This window comes from Erpetoichthys calabaricus, chromosome 2, assembly GCF_900747795.2.
Source record: "Erpetoichthys calabaricus chromosome 2, fErpCal1.3, whole genome shotgun sequence".
Taxonomy (NCBI): Eukaryota; Metazoa; Chordata; class Cladistia; order Polypteriformes; family Polypteridae; genus Erpetoichthys; species Erpetoichthys calabaricus.
Window position 1 is genome coordinate 169,087,675 of NC_041395.2, and position 20,743 is coordinate 169,108,417.

The window sequence follows — 20,743 nt, forward strand, 5'->3', positions numbered from 1 at the left end:
GACCAGAGGAGTGTAACCTCGTGGGCACCCATCAACCACTGAGCGAAGTTGCAAATAAAATGTCTCCCTCTCCAAGACATCACTCACTGTGGTCGGAGCATACACTGAGACAACAGACAAGGTACACAGCAGGTGCCTTAATCTGAGTCTCATAATACGCTTGTTGAAAGGAGTAACATTGAACACTATCGTAAGGAGCCAATCCACCACAGCAACAACCACTCCCTGAGTATGACAGCCTTCAGAGCGACCAGAACAATAAAATGTACCCACCTACAGAGATCTGGCCAGTCCCGGGTCTGCATACCTGAGAGAGTGCCGCCACTGGAATGTGGAGTTTATGAAGCTCCTCCAACAGCAGAGGAAGATGATCATCATGCTGGAGAGACAAGACATTCCACGCACCTACCCGAATGGGCCACCTCAAATTGGGACACGAGTGCTGCCATGCAGCGGGCGATGCCTCAGCATCACACCAGTTCTGATCCCCAACATGCCTGACCCCATTGGCTGGAGTGCCAATCCTGCCACCAACCCCCATGATTTCTCTGCAAGTTGGAAGACCGCGTACAGGGCTGGATGCAGTTTAACACCATACCCATGGTGTGTCTTTTTATGCGAGTAGCTGAAGGAGGTCAGAATCTTTTATCATCCTGTAATCCTTTACCTTGTAGCCAATCATAAACTCGATCTGTAATACACCTACTCTCTTAAAAATACTGGTTCTTTAATGGCACTTTTTGGTTCTTTACTTGGTTGTGTGGTTCCTCAAAAAACTACTAGTTGACAAGGCACGATTTCATTATGGGAAGGGTTCTTTGTGTTTTGAAAAACTTCCTAATATGTAAAAAAAAAATCTGAAATCTGTAATGTATGGTAGGTCGCAAAACACTAACAGATTAAGAAAACCTGGTATGGAGCAGCAAGAGTCATTTTAAAATCATGACCCACTCGTTTTTCACAAAAACTCTGTTACCATCTATTCATGGTTATTTACTGTGTGGAGTCCATTACATGTCTAAATAAACAAAGGTTCTTCTGGAACTTTCATTTGAATGGGTCTTTTGGGAACCAAAAATGGTTTCCTTAAAGCATTGTTTAAAAGAGTGTACAAATAAGATTACAGTAAGTGCCAGTTGTTTCTACCACCATTTCATTCACTCCTCCACCATTTTATAAACTTGGCCAACAGGATTTATTTATTTTGCCTTCTTCCCTTATCCAGTTTTGGATTGTACTAAAAGAAGTATCTGTTATGGGGCGTATGATTTCAAATCAATTGTTTAACACAGTGCTTATCTTTTATTATAGTGGACTTCACTTACGTTTAGGGGAATATAAGCACATATGTCCTGGCCGGGTCTGTGGCACTATCACGCAGTCCAGCTTCTTACGGTAGCAAATGATATTTCCGCCAAATGATAGTGATAAAGTAAGAAGAGTGTAATCTACACCTAAATGAAAGATATGTAACACGATATCTTTTCAAATATGAATGTCCTTTAAGGCAGGGTCATAACTGGAAGGAAGACATTTGTTCTGCCTTGGACTTTAGTCCTTTTTATCAGCCCAGCATTTGCGACATTCTGTACATACTGGCTAGATTTTTATGAATGTATTAAATCATTAAAACCATTCAGGAAGTAAAAAACTGGCCGTCATATCACTTCACCTATTAATGACAACAACGTGTACAAACCTTTCAACTTTGATTCCGACATACTGTATATACTGCACTTTTAACGTATCTTTAATTATTCCTTTGTAGTTGTAACCATAGGAGAGTTTTAATGTCTTTTGATGTGTCGAGATGATGAAATATCACTGCTCCGGTGTGTACTGTACATCTCTTTGACCGCCAGCTCACCTATACGATAAATGCTTGGGTGGAGCAAAGCAGCTCTTGTAAGTCACGGACTTTTACAAGTTCCTTATAGCTATCTGCTTATCTCCACTCAGGTATAAAGCTCGTCTTACCACAAAGGGTCCCTCTGTCGCCGTGGATACAATATGTAAATGAGACAGCTTTACTTTAAGTGCTCTTCGTGTCAGAGGCGTTATAAGGAAGTGATGCGACCTGTTAGACTGACAGCAGCGGATCAGCGAGTTGCCTGGAACAGGGTAAGTTACTTTGTATATCCGAAAAAAAGACAAATCACTGCGGAGAGGCGCAATGTCAGGCAACAGAAAACCTAAGCTGGCGTGCGTGGAAAATGAAAACACTGCGTGCGATTTTCAGACATTCGTCCAGTTAGAAGAGCTTCGATAAACTTCAGCTAGGATTCGGTCAGAAACTTTCCATAAACGTTATCAGATATCCCAAGGGACCCTTTGCTGCCTAGACCAAGCTAACATCTACCATTTTGTTGTCTAAAAGACTGTATTACTTTATTTATATTGTGTAACATCTCTTTCTTGATCATTTTATACAAAATTGTCATTTATCCACTTCTTGATGCGTTTATTCCAGTAGAGAGTCAGAACAGGCGGAGTCAGTCGGGTGCGATGCGTTTCTGATTTTTTGCAAGGGACACATTTCTCCATCAACACTTAACCCAGTCATACAGAGAATGGTTACTTAACACGTATTGTACAGAAAAAAACCCGGAAAAACCCAAGCCAATTTGTTGTCGAAAAATGAACCTGAACATCCTTCAGATGTTCCATGAAATCCATGCAGGTCAACTGGTTATTTGATCATGTAAAATATACAGAACAAATCTATGTATGCTGTATATAGATGTGTAATATATATAACTGCTCAAAAAACTTAAAGGAACACTTTGAAAACGCATCAGATCTCAATGGGAAAAAAATCCTCCTGGATGTCTATACTAATATGGACTGGGTAATGTGTTAGGAACGAAAGGATGACACATCCTTTGATGGAAATGAAAACTATCAACCTACAGAGGGCTGAATTCAAAGACACCCAGAAAATCAAAGTGAAAAAATGATGCAGCATGCTAGACCATTTTGCTGAAATTTAAGTGCAGCAACTCAGAATTGTACTCAGTAGTTTGCATGGCCCCCACATGCTTGTATGCATGCCTGACAATGTCGGGGGTCATGCTCCTAATGAGACAATGGATGCTGTCTTGGGGTATCTCCTCCCAGATCTGGACCAGGGCATCACTGAGCTCATGGACAGTCTGAGATGCAACCTAGCGGTGTCAGATGGACCGAAACATAATGTCCCAGAGGTGTTCTGGATTTAGGTCAAGCGAGTGTGGGGGCCAATCAATGGTATCAATTCCTTCATCCTCCAGGAACTGCCTTCATACTTTCACCACATGAGGGCAGGCATCGTCATGCACCAGGAGGAACCCAGGATCCACTGCACCAGCATAGAGTCTGACAGTGGGTTCAAGGATTTCATCCTGATACCTAATGGCAGTCTAGGTGCCGTTGTCTATCCTTTAGAGGTCTGTGCGTTCCTCCATGGATATGCCTCCCCTGACCATCACCAAATCGGTCATGCTGAAGGATGTTACAGGCAGCATAACGTTCTCCATGGCTTTTCCAGACCCTTTCACATCTGTCACATGTGCTCAGGGTGAACCTACTCTCATCTGTGAAAAGCACAGGGCGCTAGTGGTGGACCTGCCAATTCTGGTATTCTATGGCAAATGCCAGTCGAGCTCACGGTGCCCACTAGAGGACGTTGGGCCCTTAGTCCACCCTCAAGAAGTCTGTTTCTGATTGTTTGGTCAGAGACATTCACACCAGTGGCCTGCTAGAGGTCATTTTGTAGGGCTCTGGTAGTGCTCATCCTGTTCCTCCTTGCTCAAAGTAGAAGATGCCGGTCTTGCTGATGATTTAAGGACCTTCTATGGCCCTCTCCAGCTCTCCTGGAGTAACTGCCTGTCTCCTGGAATCTCCTCAGTGCCCTTGAGACTGTGCTGGGAGACACAGCAAACCTTTTGGCAATGGCATGTATTGATGTGCCATCCTGGAGAAGTTGGACTACCTGTGCAACCTCTGTAGGGTCCAGGTATCGCCTGATGCTACCAGTAGTGACACTGACTGTAGCCAAATGCAAAACTAGTGAAAAAACAGTCAGAAAGATGAGGAGGGAAACATGTCAGAGGCCTCCACCTGTTAAACTATTCCTGTTTTGGAGGTCATCTCATTGTTGCCCCTCTAGTACCCCTGTTGTTAATTTCATTAACACCAATGCAGCTGAAACTGATTAACAATTCCCTCTGCTACTTAACTGACCAGATCAATATCCCAGACGTTTCATTGAGTTGATGCTATACTCTGATTAAAAAGTGTTTGTTTAATTTTTTTCAGCAGTATATACTGTATATACAAAGAACAACATAAAGTTACTGTTTCTTAGATTTTAAAATGATAAACATTTATTGTGAAACTTGCTTTGATTTTATAGTCCATTCATCTATTTTACGGGCATGGACCATGACTGTACCATTTTTAGTAGCCCTGGAATAGGGTTAGAAACAAAATCTAAATGAGTGATTATTGCATTGTAGAGCACACTTACACACACACACACACCACATTATTTTAAACCAGACTGTATCTGAGCAGCCAATTACCCTAAAGCACACATCTTTTGGGTGTAATAGAGCATTGTAGCAGCTACACTGGTTAACTGCACAACCTCTCCATAGAAAGTGAATCGACTGAGATTTAAACCCAGATCCCTGGAGCTATAAAACAGCAGGTCAAATCACTGTACAAAAATAACATAATATTCTGTGGTTAGTTAGACATTTTAAAATATTCTAATTAGTTTCAGAATATAAAAGCAATACATTGTAATTAATTGCAGATTTGTGATAGAAATAGAGTTCTTCATAAATTTCCAATGCAATTTTATAGTACATTGGTTGCCATTCAGGTTCCCTTTTCCCATCAAAAGACAAGAGGAAGAAGAGAAGAAAAGCATAATGATAAATGGGAAGTCAAAGGTTATTGCTGTAAAATGGACACAATTTTTTAGCTTTTGAATATGATCCACACTTTGTTTATTGAGTGTTGCATGATAACCATGTTAGTAAAGAGCTGCCTTACTCTGAAACCCTGAAGAAGTTCTGAGTGGTCCATTTCTGAGTTGTTCAGTAAATTTAATTGGAGGTACATAGTATTGTTCTTGTGAAATAATAATTGCTTTACAGTTATTTCAGTTAAACAAAATTTGTCAGAAAGGTAGTAAAATAGTGACAGATATAATTGTACAATTGTGAATATCAACATGGGTTTCCTCCAGGTGCTCCGGTTTCCTCCCACAGTCCAAAGACAGCAGGTTAGGTGCATTGGCAACCCTAATTTGTCCTAGTGTATGCTTGATGTGTGTGCCCTGTAGTGGGCTGGCACCCTGCCCAGGGTTTGTTCCTGCCTTGTGCTCTATTCTGACTGGGATTGGCTCCAGCAGACCCCCGTGACCCTGTGTTAGGATATAGCAGGTTGGACAATGACTGACTGACTGACTGAATATCAACAGAGTGAGGGAGGATGGTAGAGATGGATAGGAGATTAGTCCTGGTGTTTCGTTCAGACTGGCCCACTACAATCAGCCAGATACCATCTGGTCCTGCATTATCTTCATAACACCCCAACCACCCCCCACAGACCATTACAGTGTATCCACACACAGTGTGAAAGGTTTTTAGGGCCATTATTATCACGTATACTGTGAAAGTCTTACTTGAACGTGCTAATCAACATGCAGCATGTCATCACTCTCCGGCACCATGATCAGTGTTACCTCAGAACGTCTGTCTGTCTTATCTGAAATAATTACCTTACCTCAAAGTCAGAATTATCTTTAGAGAACACCCATCAGTCTCAGTGTCTTTGTTGGTTTCATGCATTAGTTCAGCTTCCTTTCCACATCTCAAAGACCTTATATTAGATTGTTTCTCAATTTCAAATAATCTCCATCCACATGCATTATTGATTTTTAAGTAAATTAGTCCAGTATACTGTCTGACGCTAAAGCACAGGTTATGTACATGATACACCGCCTCCCTTACTCTTTGATACTCCTACAGCTGCTTTGTTCTCCTGCTGTATGTCGGCTATGCTGTGCTGAGCTGCAGATGCTGCAGTTGGCTGAACCCTTTACAAAAAATGAAGAATGCATGTGACTCTAACACATCTATTAAGTTAGGTTTTGGTACTGTCTTAACCTCTGTTCACTGCTTGCTACCTAAAGCTAACTTTACTCCACACATCTGAAAAGTTGTATCATTCTAAAATAAAGCATGCAATTATTTGATACAACTTTATTAATGCTGTGTTTCATAGGGAGGGAGGACATGGTTTGTTTATAAAAGTGTGACTAACATTAATTATTTTTATTTAAGGTTTCATTTGCAGTGATACTGGGCTTGTAGTGTGTCTATTACCACTGGAGTTAGACTGAAGTTGCGAAAACTAGTGGAAATTGGTGTACAGAAATGCTATAACTTCTTTCCATGTACAATAAAGCCAGTTAACCTTGAAAGGTAGTTGAGGCATGCTCATTTCTTATTGGAAATTAATGTACTTAAGACTGAAAAAAAAATGCATTTATACAGGGGTGGGCAAAAGTAGGTTTACAGTTGTGAATACGTGAGGCCGGCAACTTGAGCATTTACAAGATTGCACCTAAATGCACTGTGCCATTGTGACATTCTTTTGCATTAATAAAGTAAATAAAGGTATTGATTTAATAAAGCTATTGTAATAATCATAACCTGAATGTCTTTTTCCATATGAACAATTGTAAACCTACTTTTGCCCACCCCTGCTTAATAAGGATAGATTAAAAGAAACATAGATACAGAAATTCTCTGAACTAAAGATGCATGAATAAATGTTGGACCAGTTAACAAGATTCTATTTAGCCTTCCTCTAGAGTAAAGAACGTATAAACTTCAATAAGTTTGTTTGATTTTTTGATAGGCAGCATTACAACTCCAAATGAAAATGCCTTAGCAAATACCTGACATCTGCATTTAATGGTAAAATTGGTCTGTAAGCTTCACTGTTAAAAAGATTTGTATTTTGCTCAAATGACACAAATACTGCAGATGCTTGGCATATATGGGGTAAGGGGTTTATTTTCAAAAGCTTTGAAAAACTTAGTTAACATTAATAATCTACAGGATTATTCATAAACTAGCTGACGCCCACCATAGCATACGGCAGTGTAAGAATAGGAACGGAAAATGGTGAGAAAGGTATTCAGAAATCAAGAAGAAATAAATACTTCTTGAAAGACGCAGTGTGCATGTAGAATTTCCGGCCAAACAGGATTACATGTGAAAGCGATAAATAAATCAGGCTTTCCGAATTTAATACCAATACTATGGCTATGGCTATGGCATCCTAATAGTTTTGTTGCATGTATCTTGGACTTCCTGAAAATGTGGACGGTAATATGATCATTTTGCCTACATGTACATTGTTATTTTCAGCGTTTGCTTGCAGTGCGTCTGATAGTTCCACGCGCAGATCTTGTTGATGTAATGCATCTACGATGTACTGTTGGAATAGTTTGCCGCTGGAGTGCAAAATACTAAATGTATTCCTCATTGCTAATCTGTACGCGTAAAATTGGCATTGTGCAAGCCTTATTCGCTTGGCGCTTCTTTTATCTGGAACATGTTGTAATTCTTTGTTCCAGCCAATGTCTCCATAAGGGAATAAAAATGGGTAATAAAAGTGGGTAAACCATAGAATCGCAATTCATATTGAGTGTGGAAATCTGTTTACAGGTAGAAGTGTTAGCGTATAGTGGAGAGATTTGGTGATAAATTTGCCAGTGTATTTTAAAACAGTATGGTCCATGGCCAGGAGGTTGAGTTATCTATGCACCCATGGAAGCAAACGCTAGAGAAGAGTTGTATTCTCAAATGTGTTCACGATAATTTTTAGCTTCCGATGTTTGCTGTGTAAGAAGCTGTTGTAAAGACACAGGTGGCTCCCGCAAAGGTGGTAAAGCTACTTTACTGTTGTGGCAGCACCTCGAGTACTTGTTGGATGTATTACGCTCAACAGGCCAGTATAGTGCATGACATAGAAGAGGACGAATAGGAATCGAGAGATGCCATGTCGGCTGTGTGTGGGCGGGACCGGTTTTGAAGTGGAAGCAGGACAAACCAGAAGAGAAATATATATAAGAGATCTCCTTAGAGTTGTCTTCTACTAGCAAAAGGGTCTTTGTTTTATTTCAAAGTGCATAGTACTACAAGGAATGCAGCTCACCCTTAAATAATACATTAATACATGTTTAAGGTTGCTTTGGATAAAGGTATTAGCCAAATAAATAAATGTTACCTCACATGCATGTAGCAAATGCCCTGCAGTGGTGAACCTTCATTTTTGGGGCCCTGAAGGTTGAACTGTTATGGGGGCCTCTTTGCAACCTACACTACTACCACTGTTCTAAAAACACAGAAGGTTTAGGGTAATCTAACACTATCTCACCTTTATTACTTGCCTTACTTTTCTGAATGTAACATCCATTTGTGAGTAGGCGTAATTAAAATATGGTATCCTTATGAATACTTTATTAAAAAACTTCCTGTGTAGATTGCAATCACAATGATAATTCCAATTTCAAAGAAAATAATTTTATTACCTTTTCATTCTTACTGTATTTTAATTGTACACAGGTAAAATTGTTATTATTTATTGTAATAGTATTTAGTATGTATAATATTTAGTATATATTAAGATTTTATAGATTATTTATGTAAATAAAAAGTTACCAAACGTTGTCCTTTACTATGACCGTAAACAAAGAAATATGCTTTTATTGATTAAGGCAAGCCTAAGATAAATCATCAAAGAAAAGTTTTAATTTCTGTCATGAATATTAATAGTGTTTTAAATAATTTTACATTTTTTCATATTAAATATACTTGGAATGAAACATTCTTAATTTTCATAGTTTTTTCATTTACAGCAAGGCTATGATACTGTAATACCTTTTAATTTTTACTTGATCTATTCTTTTGTATTGAGTTACACTATATTATTATTAATATTTTTGAAATACCCCTTCTCATACAGTAGGCACCCAGAATTTTAAAGCAATGCGGACAAAAGTTGCTTTTGGGGCCCTGAAGCTTAAGGTTCATTAGCTTCATAGTAGATCCGGCTGATGGCAACGTCACCAGCAAATCAATTCTATTTGGGAATAAAAAGTTATATGAATACAGGCAAAAATGGTATAATTTTTCACTTAGGCATGACAGTGATCAGTTAACTGTTTCCTTCACATTGCTTTTATGCAAGTCTATCTAGCTTTATGTACCGTGAGTCTTTAGTAAGGCAGGGCTTCATGGTGCATATGGCAAATTCTCCTGCTATATTTTGCTTCTGGGGTCTAAGCAATGCAGTTGTCCTTTGTAATAGAAGGAGGATCACGACCCTGTCTGAGGGTTACGCCTTAGGCAAGAGAGAGAAGAGATGCAGCAGATACAGAGAAAACAAAGAAGTGCATAATACCAGCCATATAATCTTCAGTTTTCTGTATTGAAGACTCTTATTACATTCAGATATAACAAATTCAACACTGTAGAAGTTTGTGTTTTGCTGTCTTTAGGGTTTACCCGCTCGTTGGCAGTCTCTTCCAGGATCTCTGGCAGCTCAATCAAACAATTAACTGGCCAGGTGTAAACCTTATCTTTTACCCTTACCTCAGAAACTCTAACATGTCCATCTTGGCTGACGAAGGTCTTGATCACTCGACCGATTAACCAGAGGGATCTAGGAAGCTGGGGATGAATAAGCATAACTACGCTTCACATAGGAGTATCCCATGTATCTTTACTCCACTTCTAGCATACTTGCAAGTTAGGCAAAGAATATTTAATAAAGTCTGCCCAGAAGTGATCAGCAATTACTTTACTGTTCCTCCACCTTCTATTCCCTATAAGCACTGTAGCTAGATATACCTCTTGTGGTAGCGAACTATCTAGATGCCCCATATGAAAAACATTTAGTGTAACTGGGTCAATATCCATAACATGGGAGGATACAAATCCTGATGGTTTATTATTCAAAATCCCTTCTACCTCAGTGAGTACAGTTTGGAGTACCTCCTACTTAACTCTCTGTGAACCTATTACAGTGTGGAGTGCTTCTTTGACTGATCTTACTTTCTTTTCCCATGCCCCACTGAAATGAGGTGCATTTGGTGGGTTAAAATGGAACAATTTTTGATTTTAGCTAAGTGCTACTGCAACTCAGAACTTAAATTTGCAAAGGCTTCTCTTAGCTCTAACTCTGTACCCTGTAAGGTTGTACCCTGATCAGACAACAGTTCATATGGGGTACCTCTTTGTACAAGAAACCTTCCTAATTCCATCAAAAAAGAATCAGTATCAACAGGTCCAAATAAACACCTTTTGTTTTAAGGCACTTAAAATTATACCCCACCTCTTTTCGTAACGCTTTCCTACTTTGATATGAAAGGGTCCAAAACAGTCCATTACAATACTACAGAAGGCATGTTTAAATAGTCTAAGCTGGGCAGGTGAGATGTCTGTCATTTTTGGAATGACAGGTCTAGCCTTCCATTTCCTACAGTCATGACACATATGTTGGAGTTTCCGGATGGCTTCTCTGCTCACTTAAAATCCAAAAACGTCTTCTCAATTTGGTGAAAACCTATTCAGGCCCTGGATGGCATAACTTACTGTCACAGTCCTGAATGATCAATCTGATGATAAGATGATGAGGTTTTAAAGCTATACGATGAATAGAGTCAAACTCCAGTTCCATGGTACGGTGCAGTTGACCGCCTACTTGAATAAACTGACTGGACTCATCAAATTCAGGTGACAAATTTTACAGACGGCGGGTGGCAGGCACTCTCCCCACAGCCTTCAACTATTTTTACTCTCGAGTGAAACTGTCTTGTTGTGGTCTCTGAAAATTCAGCAGCTCTGCTGCTTGGTAGTTTGCTGCACTTGATGGACGAGTATGCTCAGCATCTGCCTCTCTTTTTGGAATATGGCTTCTACTAAATCACTTCAGGTATTATAATCATTGGAATTTACTATAAGGGGGGTAGATGTGACAGTGACACCACAGAAGGTGTCTTTATGTTGTTCTGACTTATCTTCTGGGGGTGCTATAGGATATGCCACTGGCCACTCGGATTCTGGCTTATAATGGGAATGAGGGCCTTTGGCTCCATCTGTTAGGCACAGTAAGCTCAGTCAAGGTTTTATCTTTTGTCAGGCCATCTGCTGGATTAAGGGCAGAGTGTATGGTTCTGGTTTGAGGTGAAGGCATTGGTTTCTCTTTGTCTGTAAAGAGGCTCTTAGGTATTGTTGATGATGGCTGACATGTTATCACTAGCTAATGCATCTCAACTTGAGCAGCCCACAGGTGTTTCATTATCTTTTTCATGAATAAGATACACTGATGAAGTAGATGATTTTCTGTCTGTAGTTTGTGAATAATTAGGTTATAATTTGAAATTAAAGAGTTACCTTCTTCATTCTGTGACAAATGTATGTCTTCATTATGCTTTGCCTGGAAGTCAATTGTAGCATCCCATTGCTTCACATCTATGTCAAAACTGTAGGATCATAATGGCTCTCAAACTTCTTCCTACTCTTCCTCCAGTGTGTGTGTGCTTGCAATGCCGTGCTGATTACTGAAGGTACTCTACCTCACCTTGGATACTGAACTTCATAGTCCTCTAAACAGACAAGTGGACAAATTAACATTGAGGATGTTCATGTTCAGACTGATACTGAAACATGATATCTGTTGTAAATAAAGTATTCCGGCTCGATGGATCATATAATTGTGGGGGAGGAAACTCATGCCACTTACGGCGTTGACTCAGGCTGGTCCATTCGCGATAGGGTGTCTGTAAACATAAAGATGTTTCGGGAAGGCTTATTTTGTACAGTCGTAAAAAGAGTGTACACTAGGCGAGTAATCTTTTTCACTGAAGACTGGTGTTATATTCAGTTATGACAAATTCAACACTGTAGAATTTGGTGTCTTGCTATCTTATCCATTTAGTTAAAAGAGTAGACAGGCAGCATTAGTAACTTACAACCAAAATAATGCCACTATACACTCTGCCTTAAAATATAACTAGGAATTGCAAAACTGAATATTAACTTGTATTATTTATAACACAGGGGCAGCCACGGCAGCTTGCACTGTATGCAAATTAGATTGGCTCCGTCTTTGTTACAGTGGCACAAATACCTGATTCTTCTAAACAGCCTTCACCCAATACTCACTGAGTTGTTCTCTTCTAACTGTAGTCTCTGACACTTCTAGGATCTGCCTTTGCATTAGAGGATGATGCTCCATGAACGCCTCACACTTACTCAGAATATACTGCTGGCTGTGTTTTGTTTTCCTCTGCTACCCTTTTACCTCTGTTATGCCTGTAAGTATTACTTTATACTTATACTTTATTTAGACTATATCAAACAAAAATGTATTTATTATATTACAACTTATAGTAACGGCAGCTCATATCTGACAGACTGACACCTAATAGCTTCCATTGGTAGTCCAGAACTGGTTAGGTAGATGTGCAGTTTACTTATATGATCATTTGTGTAGGCTTTGGAGATCAAGTAGAAAAGCTTCTATCGATTATTTGTACCATTTTTCTCATTTTCAGTTTCTTTTTTTAGTTAGTTATGATTCCAGAGCTTATTGATAAGGTTTCAAGTGTTCTTCCTTATCTGAGGAATTTGCTAATTTAATAGTTATACACTATGAGAGGATGCCTGAGGAGTGGAGAAGAAGTGTACTGGTGCCGATATTTAAGAATAAGGGGGATGTGCAGGACTGCCGTAACTACAGGGGAATAAAATTGATGAGCCACAGCATGAAGTTATGGGAAAGAGTAGTGGAAGCTAGGTTAAAAAGTGAGGTGATGATTAGTGAGCAGCAGTATGGTTTCATGCCAAGAAAGAGCATCACAGATGCAATGTTTGCTCTGAGGATGTTGATGGAGAAGTTTAGAGAAGGCAAGAAGGAGTTACATTGCGTCTTTGTGGACCTGGATAAAGCATATGACACTGTGCCTCGAGAGGAGCTGTGATATTGTATGAGGAAGTCGGGAGTGGCAGAGAAGTACATAAGAGTTGTACAGGATATGTACAAGGGAAGTGTGACAGTGGTGAGGTCTAGTAGGAGTGACGGATGCATTCAAGGTGGAGTTGGGATTACATCAGGGATCGGCTCTGAGCCCTTTCTTATTTGCAATGGTGATGGACAGCTTGACAGACGAGATTAGACAGGAGTCCCTGTGGACTATGATGTTTGCTGATGACATTGTAATCTGTAGTGATAGTAGGGAGTAGGTTGAGGAGACCCTGGAGAGGTGGAGATATGCTCTAGAGAGGAGAGGAATGAAGTTCAGTAGGAACAACACTGAATACATGTGTGTAAATGAGAGGAAGGTCAGTGGAATGGTGAAGATGCAAGGTGTGGAGTTGGCGAAGGTGGAGAAGTTTAAATACTTGGGATCAACAGTACAGAGTAATGGGGATTGTGGAAGAGAGATGAAAAAGAGAGTGCAGGCAGGGTGAAATGGGTGGAGAAGAGTGTCAGGAGTGATTTGTGACAGACAGATATCAGCAAAAGTGAAAGGGAAGGTCTACAGGACGGTAGTGAGATCAGCTATGTTATATGGGTTGGAGACGGTGGCACTGACCAGAAATCAGGAGACAGAGCTGGAGGTAGCAGAGTTAAAGATGCTAAGATTTGTACTGGTTGTGACAAGGATGGATAGGATTAGAAATGAGTACATTAGAGGGTCAGCTCATGTTGGGCGGTTGGGAGACAAAGTCAGAGATGCGAGATTGTGTTGGTTTCGACATGTGCAGAGGAGAGATGCTGGGTATATTGGGAGAAGGATGCTAAGGATAGAGCTGCCAGGGAAGAGAAAAAGAGGAAGGCCTAAGACAAGGTTTATGGATGTGGTGAGAGAGGACATGCAGGTGATGGGTGTGACAGAACAAGATGCAGAGGACAGAAAGATGATCTGCTGTGGCAACCCCTAATGGGAGCAGCCAAAAGAAGAAGGAATAGTTATACACTATGGAGTTAACAACAGATGACAAAGGGATGCTATAATGGAAAGTGGCACAAAATATAAATGGAGGTAACACCCACAATGGCAATGGGAGTACATCTTTATATGCCATTATGGAAAGGTAGACACAAGCAAGTGATGGTACACTCAGGAGCTGCAGTAAGTACAAGATATAAAGAATATAAAGTGAAAAGTAATCTGCAAATGGCACTTACACTGGAATGTTTAATAATGGATACTTCATGAGTATTGCTCATGAATATGGGAATTTATCAAGAACACTTTTGTGTGGCTTCAGGCATGCCACTGCGGATCATGTTCTAAGGCTGAGACATTGTATTGTATTGAGATAATGCGTCGATGGTCTGGCAAGATGGCTGGAAGGTGGGGAGTGAGATTGCTATTAAATGAGTAAATTCACCCAGTTACCTTGAAACTAGCATCAAGGTAGAGCATGTGAATCTTTCCATTTTTTGAGCCAATCACAAAGTCAACAATTAACAGAAACCCAAAATTACTTATAAAATCTCATTAATTGGAATGACCAGAGCTTAAACCACAAGCTAAAGCATGGAAAGTATTATGAGATCTTGGATCTTTGAAGACACGTATGGGCTTTATAAGAATATAAAGATCATAGACCGGATTTATTGAAAATTTTAGTCTATGTATGTAAATAAAATACAGTATGACAATAGGAAAAATTATCAATAAAGCAATTCCCTTCAATATTCAATATGCTATATACCACACTACTTATATGCAGACTTATTTTGCTCACATAGAAGAATTCCAATCCATTCATCCATGTATTTTCCAACCCACTGAATCCAAACACAGGATCACAGGGGTCTGCTGAAGCCAATCCCAGCCAACACAGGGCGCAAGGCAGGAACCAATCCCGGGCAGGGCGCTAACCGACCACAGGACACACACACACACACACACACACACACACACACACACACCAGGGACAATTTAGGATCGCCAATGCACCTAACCTGCCTGTCTTTGGACCCAGAGGAAACCCACACAGACACGGAGAGAACATGCAAACTCAACACAGGGAGGATCCAGGAGTGAACCCGGGTCTCCTTACTGCAAGGCAGCACCACTGCGCCACCGTGCCACCTTCCACTAAAGTTATCCTTATGGATTGATAAAGCTGATGGAGACTGAATGCGGAGTTCATAGCTAACCACTTACAGTTCACGCTTTACTATGCTATTGCTCCTTCCTTTGAGCAGTCTGATATTTTTTGTTTTTCAGGTTGCCAAAAGAGTCAAGAAGACCAAGACCACCAAAAGGAAGTTAATTTGGGTATGATAATTTCATAACTCTTGGGATAACCTATAGAGAACACAGTAGAAAATAAAATTAGCCAACCTTTAAATTAACATCATCACCATTTTTTGGGTTTATCCAAGTGTCTGAGATATTTTCCCTCCACTGGTAACAATAATAATATTAAAAAGGACACGATTAATCCATCCATTTTCCAACCCGCTGAATCCGAACACAGGGTCACGGGGGTCTGCTGGAGCCAATCCCAGCCAACACAGGGCACAAGGCAGGAAACAATCCTGGGCAGGGTGCCAACCCACCGCAGGACACACACAAACACACCCGGGCCAATTTAGAATCGCCAATCCACCTAACCTGCATGTCTTTGGAATGTGGGAGGAAACCGGAGCGCCTGGAGGAAACCCACGCAGACACGGGGAGAACATGCAAACTCCACGCAGGGAGGACCCGAACCCAGGTCCCCAGATCTCCCAACTGTGAGGCAGCAGCACTACCCACTGCACCACCGTGCCGCCCCTGGACACGATTAAGTTCAAATAAAAGGTTTATGTCACTCTGATGAAGTACTCTAGAGTCAAGTGTTGAACTATGCCACTTCCCAACAACATCCAACTTAATAAATGGACAAGTGTCTGTGTGTGGTTTGTATCTGTGTGTCCATCCAATTGCCATGTCCCTGTTATATGCCTTTTGGTATGGAATTCGTAAAAGCAATGCTAATGTTTGTGATGTGCATTCTGTTGGAATGATAAATGCAATGCATTTTACTACTACATGCATTATAAAATACATTCCAATCAATAGTGCACTGCAAGCATTAACACTGAATTTGCTGAGGTGTACATTGATTACTTAGCTTTCATCCCATCTTAGACGGTTAGCAGAGCTAGTCAAGGATAATACTGTATGAACATCTAAATGGAAAGACCAAAATACATGCAGAATGAGAGTTAAGATGGATAAGAGACATGCTTATTTAATAATAAAATCCACAGTCATACTTTCAATGGAATCACATCCCTACTGTGTGGGCCATTAGAAATGCCTCGTAAACTAGCCACAGCTATTCCTGTGCTATTTCTGAAGCTGCCTTCACTCCTCCTGTGCGCCTGATCATCTTCCAGAGTTGCATATACTGTAGTTCCTTTCTCAAGGATTCCCCCTTATCTTCTCTGTGGCTGTATTTATCTATTGCCCTGGGAGTGTCCGCCTGCTTTTTTGAACCCTCCTGGGCTTGTAAAGTGTAATGCAAATAGTCTAGGGGTTTATGGAATGCGAAGTTCAGCATACCTGTTTGATACTATGCTGTTAATCACCCATCCAGCTCCACTTATCTTCAGGGTAATGTTCTGGCTACTGTAATGCAGTGTGCATTTTGTGTTGATAAGTGATGTTACTCATGTTTCACATATGTGTTGTCACACTTGGGGAAATGATCTTTAAGTACAGCATATGCAATATATCACACCAAAAACTCCAAGAGAACCAGCAATTTGCATGAATGTTGCTTGATTTAACATTACCTTATGTGAGGTGGTGGGGAAATGTATAAATCTGCATATTACCTCACATGTTGTAAGGGAGTTCAAAGTTTGGTGCAAAACTCAAGAAATGGTTGGCTGTGACATGGCCAACTCATCATTATTGTAAAGCTGCATTTTCCCTGTGGCCAAAAAGCGTAACGTTACCTAAGCTTTGATTTAGGTTGACAGTACATGACTTACTTGCATAGATGAAATGATCACATAATGTATTACAAATATTATTCCATCCCAGTCAAATCAATATCTTTTTAAGAGTTCATTGTTATCCAGTGTTTCCAAAACTTTCTGCCTTTACTGGAATGTGAATGCTGATCTCTGCCTGAACCCCATCTTCTGGCAGCTCCTAGAGATTTAGGAAATCTCATGAGCTCTCCTAAATCCTAGTGAAGTTAGGAGTATTTTCCTAAATTAATAAAAACTGATAAAGTGCTTTTACTCCTACTACTAACAATAGGATTAAATTTGAGTCACTCTGTGTTTTTGAGCCAGTTATGACCGTTTTCTTACTCTGAGACACTTCATACATATTGACACAATAATTTGACTCATTTCACTCCAAATGCAGTAATGGAATAACGAAATTTACCCAATTCAGCATAATGAAATTTCTTGATGGTGTTTCAGGTCTAAAGTGTTAAATGTAGATGTTTTAAGGCTCCATTGATAGCACCTACAATGATTTCATGTAAATATATACAGTGCACTATATTGAAATATTTTGAGTATCTGCATATTCATATTACATTTTGACAAGACATATTGCAGTTGCGTCAGTAATGTGAAGCATAACTAGATATACCTGTGTAAGTGCAACAGCTAAAGTTGTGTAGAAAATACAAAGCATAGAGTACATACACAGATATATGGGGTCGCTCCTTTGTATAGATTTGCACTCTAATTAAGTATAAAATATAGTAAGTTGCATTTAAATTTGATTTGTATTTTTTCACTTGGTGAAGCTCAAGAAATGCATCAGAAATATTAACACCACTCCTTAGCCTTCCCAGCATATGTAAATGTTGGACAGTCCTCGGCATTTTCGGCATGTCCTGAAGTAGACACATGAACCTTTGCTGGCACCTATAAAGCTGGCTGTGAAACACAGAAGATAAAATTAGCTCAAATTCAAGCAGCCCAATGCCTCCTTATGAATATGAAGCAATCCAATATTCCTTGCAATGTAAAATGTGCAGTGAAAACTCTTGAAGCACCTATCACTTTCGGGGAGAAATCTGGAGCAACACAAATAATTGGGATGTCTGTTACACAACATCGTCCTGAGGTACTATTGTCGGAAGCCAAAAAGTGCATGGTTACATTTTCTCTTTTTAAAGGTAAGACAATTATGAATTTGTTTTTTGTATGGGGTGAAATGGAAGAAATTAAACAATGGTAGGTATAGAAAAAGAATCACAGTTCTCTACCAGTTTGCAGCTTATGTAATGGACAGCATTGTTCATTTTATCAAGACATAACCTTAAAAGAAATCAACATTTAGTCAATTGCAAAAAGTTGTAGGCAATTTCAAAATCTACAATTACATTTATATAGGTGAAGCAATGTGTAACCAGTGGATTTTCGTTGTGAAATGCTACAGACTCAAATATAATTTTATTCATTATGATTTCATGGCAAGAACTGTGATAATTACAGGTGAAACAGAGTACCCCAGACTCCCCTAAAAACTTCACTTCCTCTTGTGGAAGTTCTTTGGACTTCACGAAGAACTGAGAAATATAATGTCTCCAGCATGTTTAGGGACTGTACTTGGATCTTCTTCTCATAGATCATGCCTAGTTTATGCCTAGTTTAGACCAGGCCTTTAATGACCTCTTGGGCACAGCCATCAGCAGTATTTCTGTTTGCAGAGAGAGTGTCAACCTTGTCAAGAGGTTTGCTTACTTTGGCAGTGACATTCAGGTCTCTGGTGACTCTTCCTATGAAGTCAGTAGATGCATTGGGAGAGCATGGGGTGTCATGAGGTTGCTGGAAGGGGTGTGTGGTGCTCCCAATATCTATGCAGAAGGATGAAGGTCCAAGTCTTTTGAGTCCTGGTGCTTCCTGTCTTGCTGTATGGTTGTGAGACATGGACGCTATCCAGTGACCTGAGACGAAGACTGGACTCCTTTGGTACTGTGCCTCTCCGGAAAATCCTTGGGTACCGTTGGTTTGACTTTGTGTCAAATGAGCAGTTGCTCATGGTGTCCTGAATGAGGCACATTACCTGCATTGTGAAGGAGCATCAGTTACAGCACTACGGCCATGTGGCGCGTTTCCCAGAGGGTGATCTGGCTCATAAGATCCTCATTGTTGGGAACCCGAGTGGCTGGACCAGGCCAAGGGGTTGCCCACGTAACACCTGGCTGCGGCAGATAGAGGGTCATTTCTGGAGGGTGGGACTGGTCTACCTGGGGGTTGCCAACCGGGATCCTGAGCTGTTTCGTTGTGCAGTGGGTGCAGCAACGCACTGTACCAGTGCATGCTCCCCGACTTGACTTGACTTGACTAATTTACATCCAAAGGGAGACACTAGGAGAACATCCCAGCAGATCTCACACCACCTCAACTGGTGGCTAATGATCTGGAGGAGTAGCAGCTCTGCTCTAGATTGGTAGGTTCCTTACCCTATTACAGAAAATGATTTAAACATGTCTGTGAAGGAACCTTTCTGCATTGTTTTGGTTATTACACAACCTTTTTCACCATATTTGTACGGAGTAAAGATGAGACAGTAAAAGGTTTTTAATGAAAAAGGACCAGGAGATGAGACATGGTTGAGAAAACAGGGAAGAGTCAAAAACGGAAAAGACAGCCAACCAGTCTTCAAGTTTAAAATGCTAAGCAAAATATCAAAACCTTTTATCCTGAAAAATATTAGTTTGTATACAAGAATTGACAAAATAATTCAAATTACACCAACACAGGAATCATAATCTTGGATACCCCAGAGTAGAAAATGGCCGGTATTCCGAAAGACCGCACATGTCACACACTCCCAGGGATTCCGTGGCAGCGGTTGATGAGCTACTAATCTGGTGTCACGATTAAAAAGTTATCAAAATTAAATATTGTAAATATTGCATAATAAAAGAAAGAAAGTATGATCCCTGAGGTCCAAAAAAACATATTTCATGTACTTTGACCTCAAAGGAAAATGTGGAAAAATGAAAGAAAATAGTGCAGTATCACAATAATGATGAGGATGAGGATATAATTTGACATCAGACTATCAGCCATGAACAAGACGCTAATACTGGGAGTAGCTACCCTCCCCTCACCAGCAGACAGCTCTTTACCTGTAGGTGTTATGATTTGAGCTTTGCTCTTTATTTATTTGCTCGTTTTGATAATCTAGTACGATCTTATACTTGATTTGATTTTGATCAAGTCAAGGATTCTACTTCTATCAACATTTCTTTGTTTTTCCTAATAGTTTAGGAGTTGTGAAATTTTTTATAACATCTTTGATGACATTTTAAGTGGCCACAATCGTTGTCATTTTTGGTAGGTCCATGTCCTGCACTTCTAGGGATGTCCCCTCGGAAGTTGTGATCTGTTGGTAATTGGTGTAATGGGTTAAATGTCTGGCCACTGGGTCACTTCCTAATCCGATCTGTGAATTGCAAAATGGTTTTCAAGGATTTTCAGCTATTGCCCCTTCGTGCTGGTGTTTGTGGTTTTGACAATTTTTGCTTGAACTGTTAACCTCGATTTTCGTCTCACGCTCTGGTGTTGGTTGCTATTTTTGATCTCCTGGTTTTAACCTTTTTACTACATCTCCTCTTTTTTTTCTTTCTAAAAATTTTATCCTGTTAGTTCATTGCCAGAACAGTGGGTATCATATTTG

The 20,743-nt window shown here is 40.1% G+C and overlaps 1 protein-coding gene across 1 annotated transcript in view; it reads left to right on the top strand.

Annotated features, from left to right (window-relative positions):
• The first annotated feature begins 1,993 nt into the window (after nt 1-1,993).
• Nucleotides 1,994-20,743, top strand: part of LOC114644149 (kyphoscoliosis peptidase-like) — a 68,619-nt gene continuing 49,869 nt past the window's right edge. Inside the window, exons 1-3 of the mRNA XM_051923558.1 lie at nt 1,994-2,121; nt 12,274-12,385; nt 15,317-15,367. Coding sequence (XP_051779518.1) covers nt 12,295-12,385; nt 15,317-15,367 — 142 coding nt within the window. The 5' untranslated portion in view covers nt 1,994-2,121; nt 12,274-12,294. The remainder of the gene's footprint in view (nt 2,122-12,273; nt 12,386-15,316; nt 15,368-20,743) is intronic.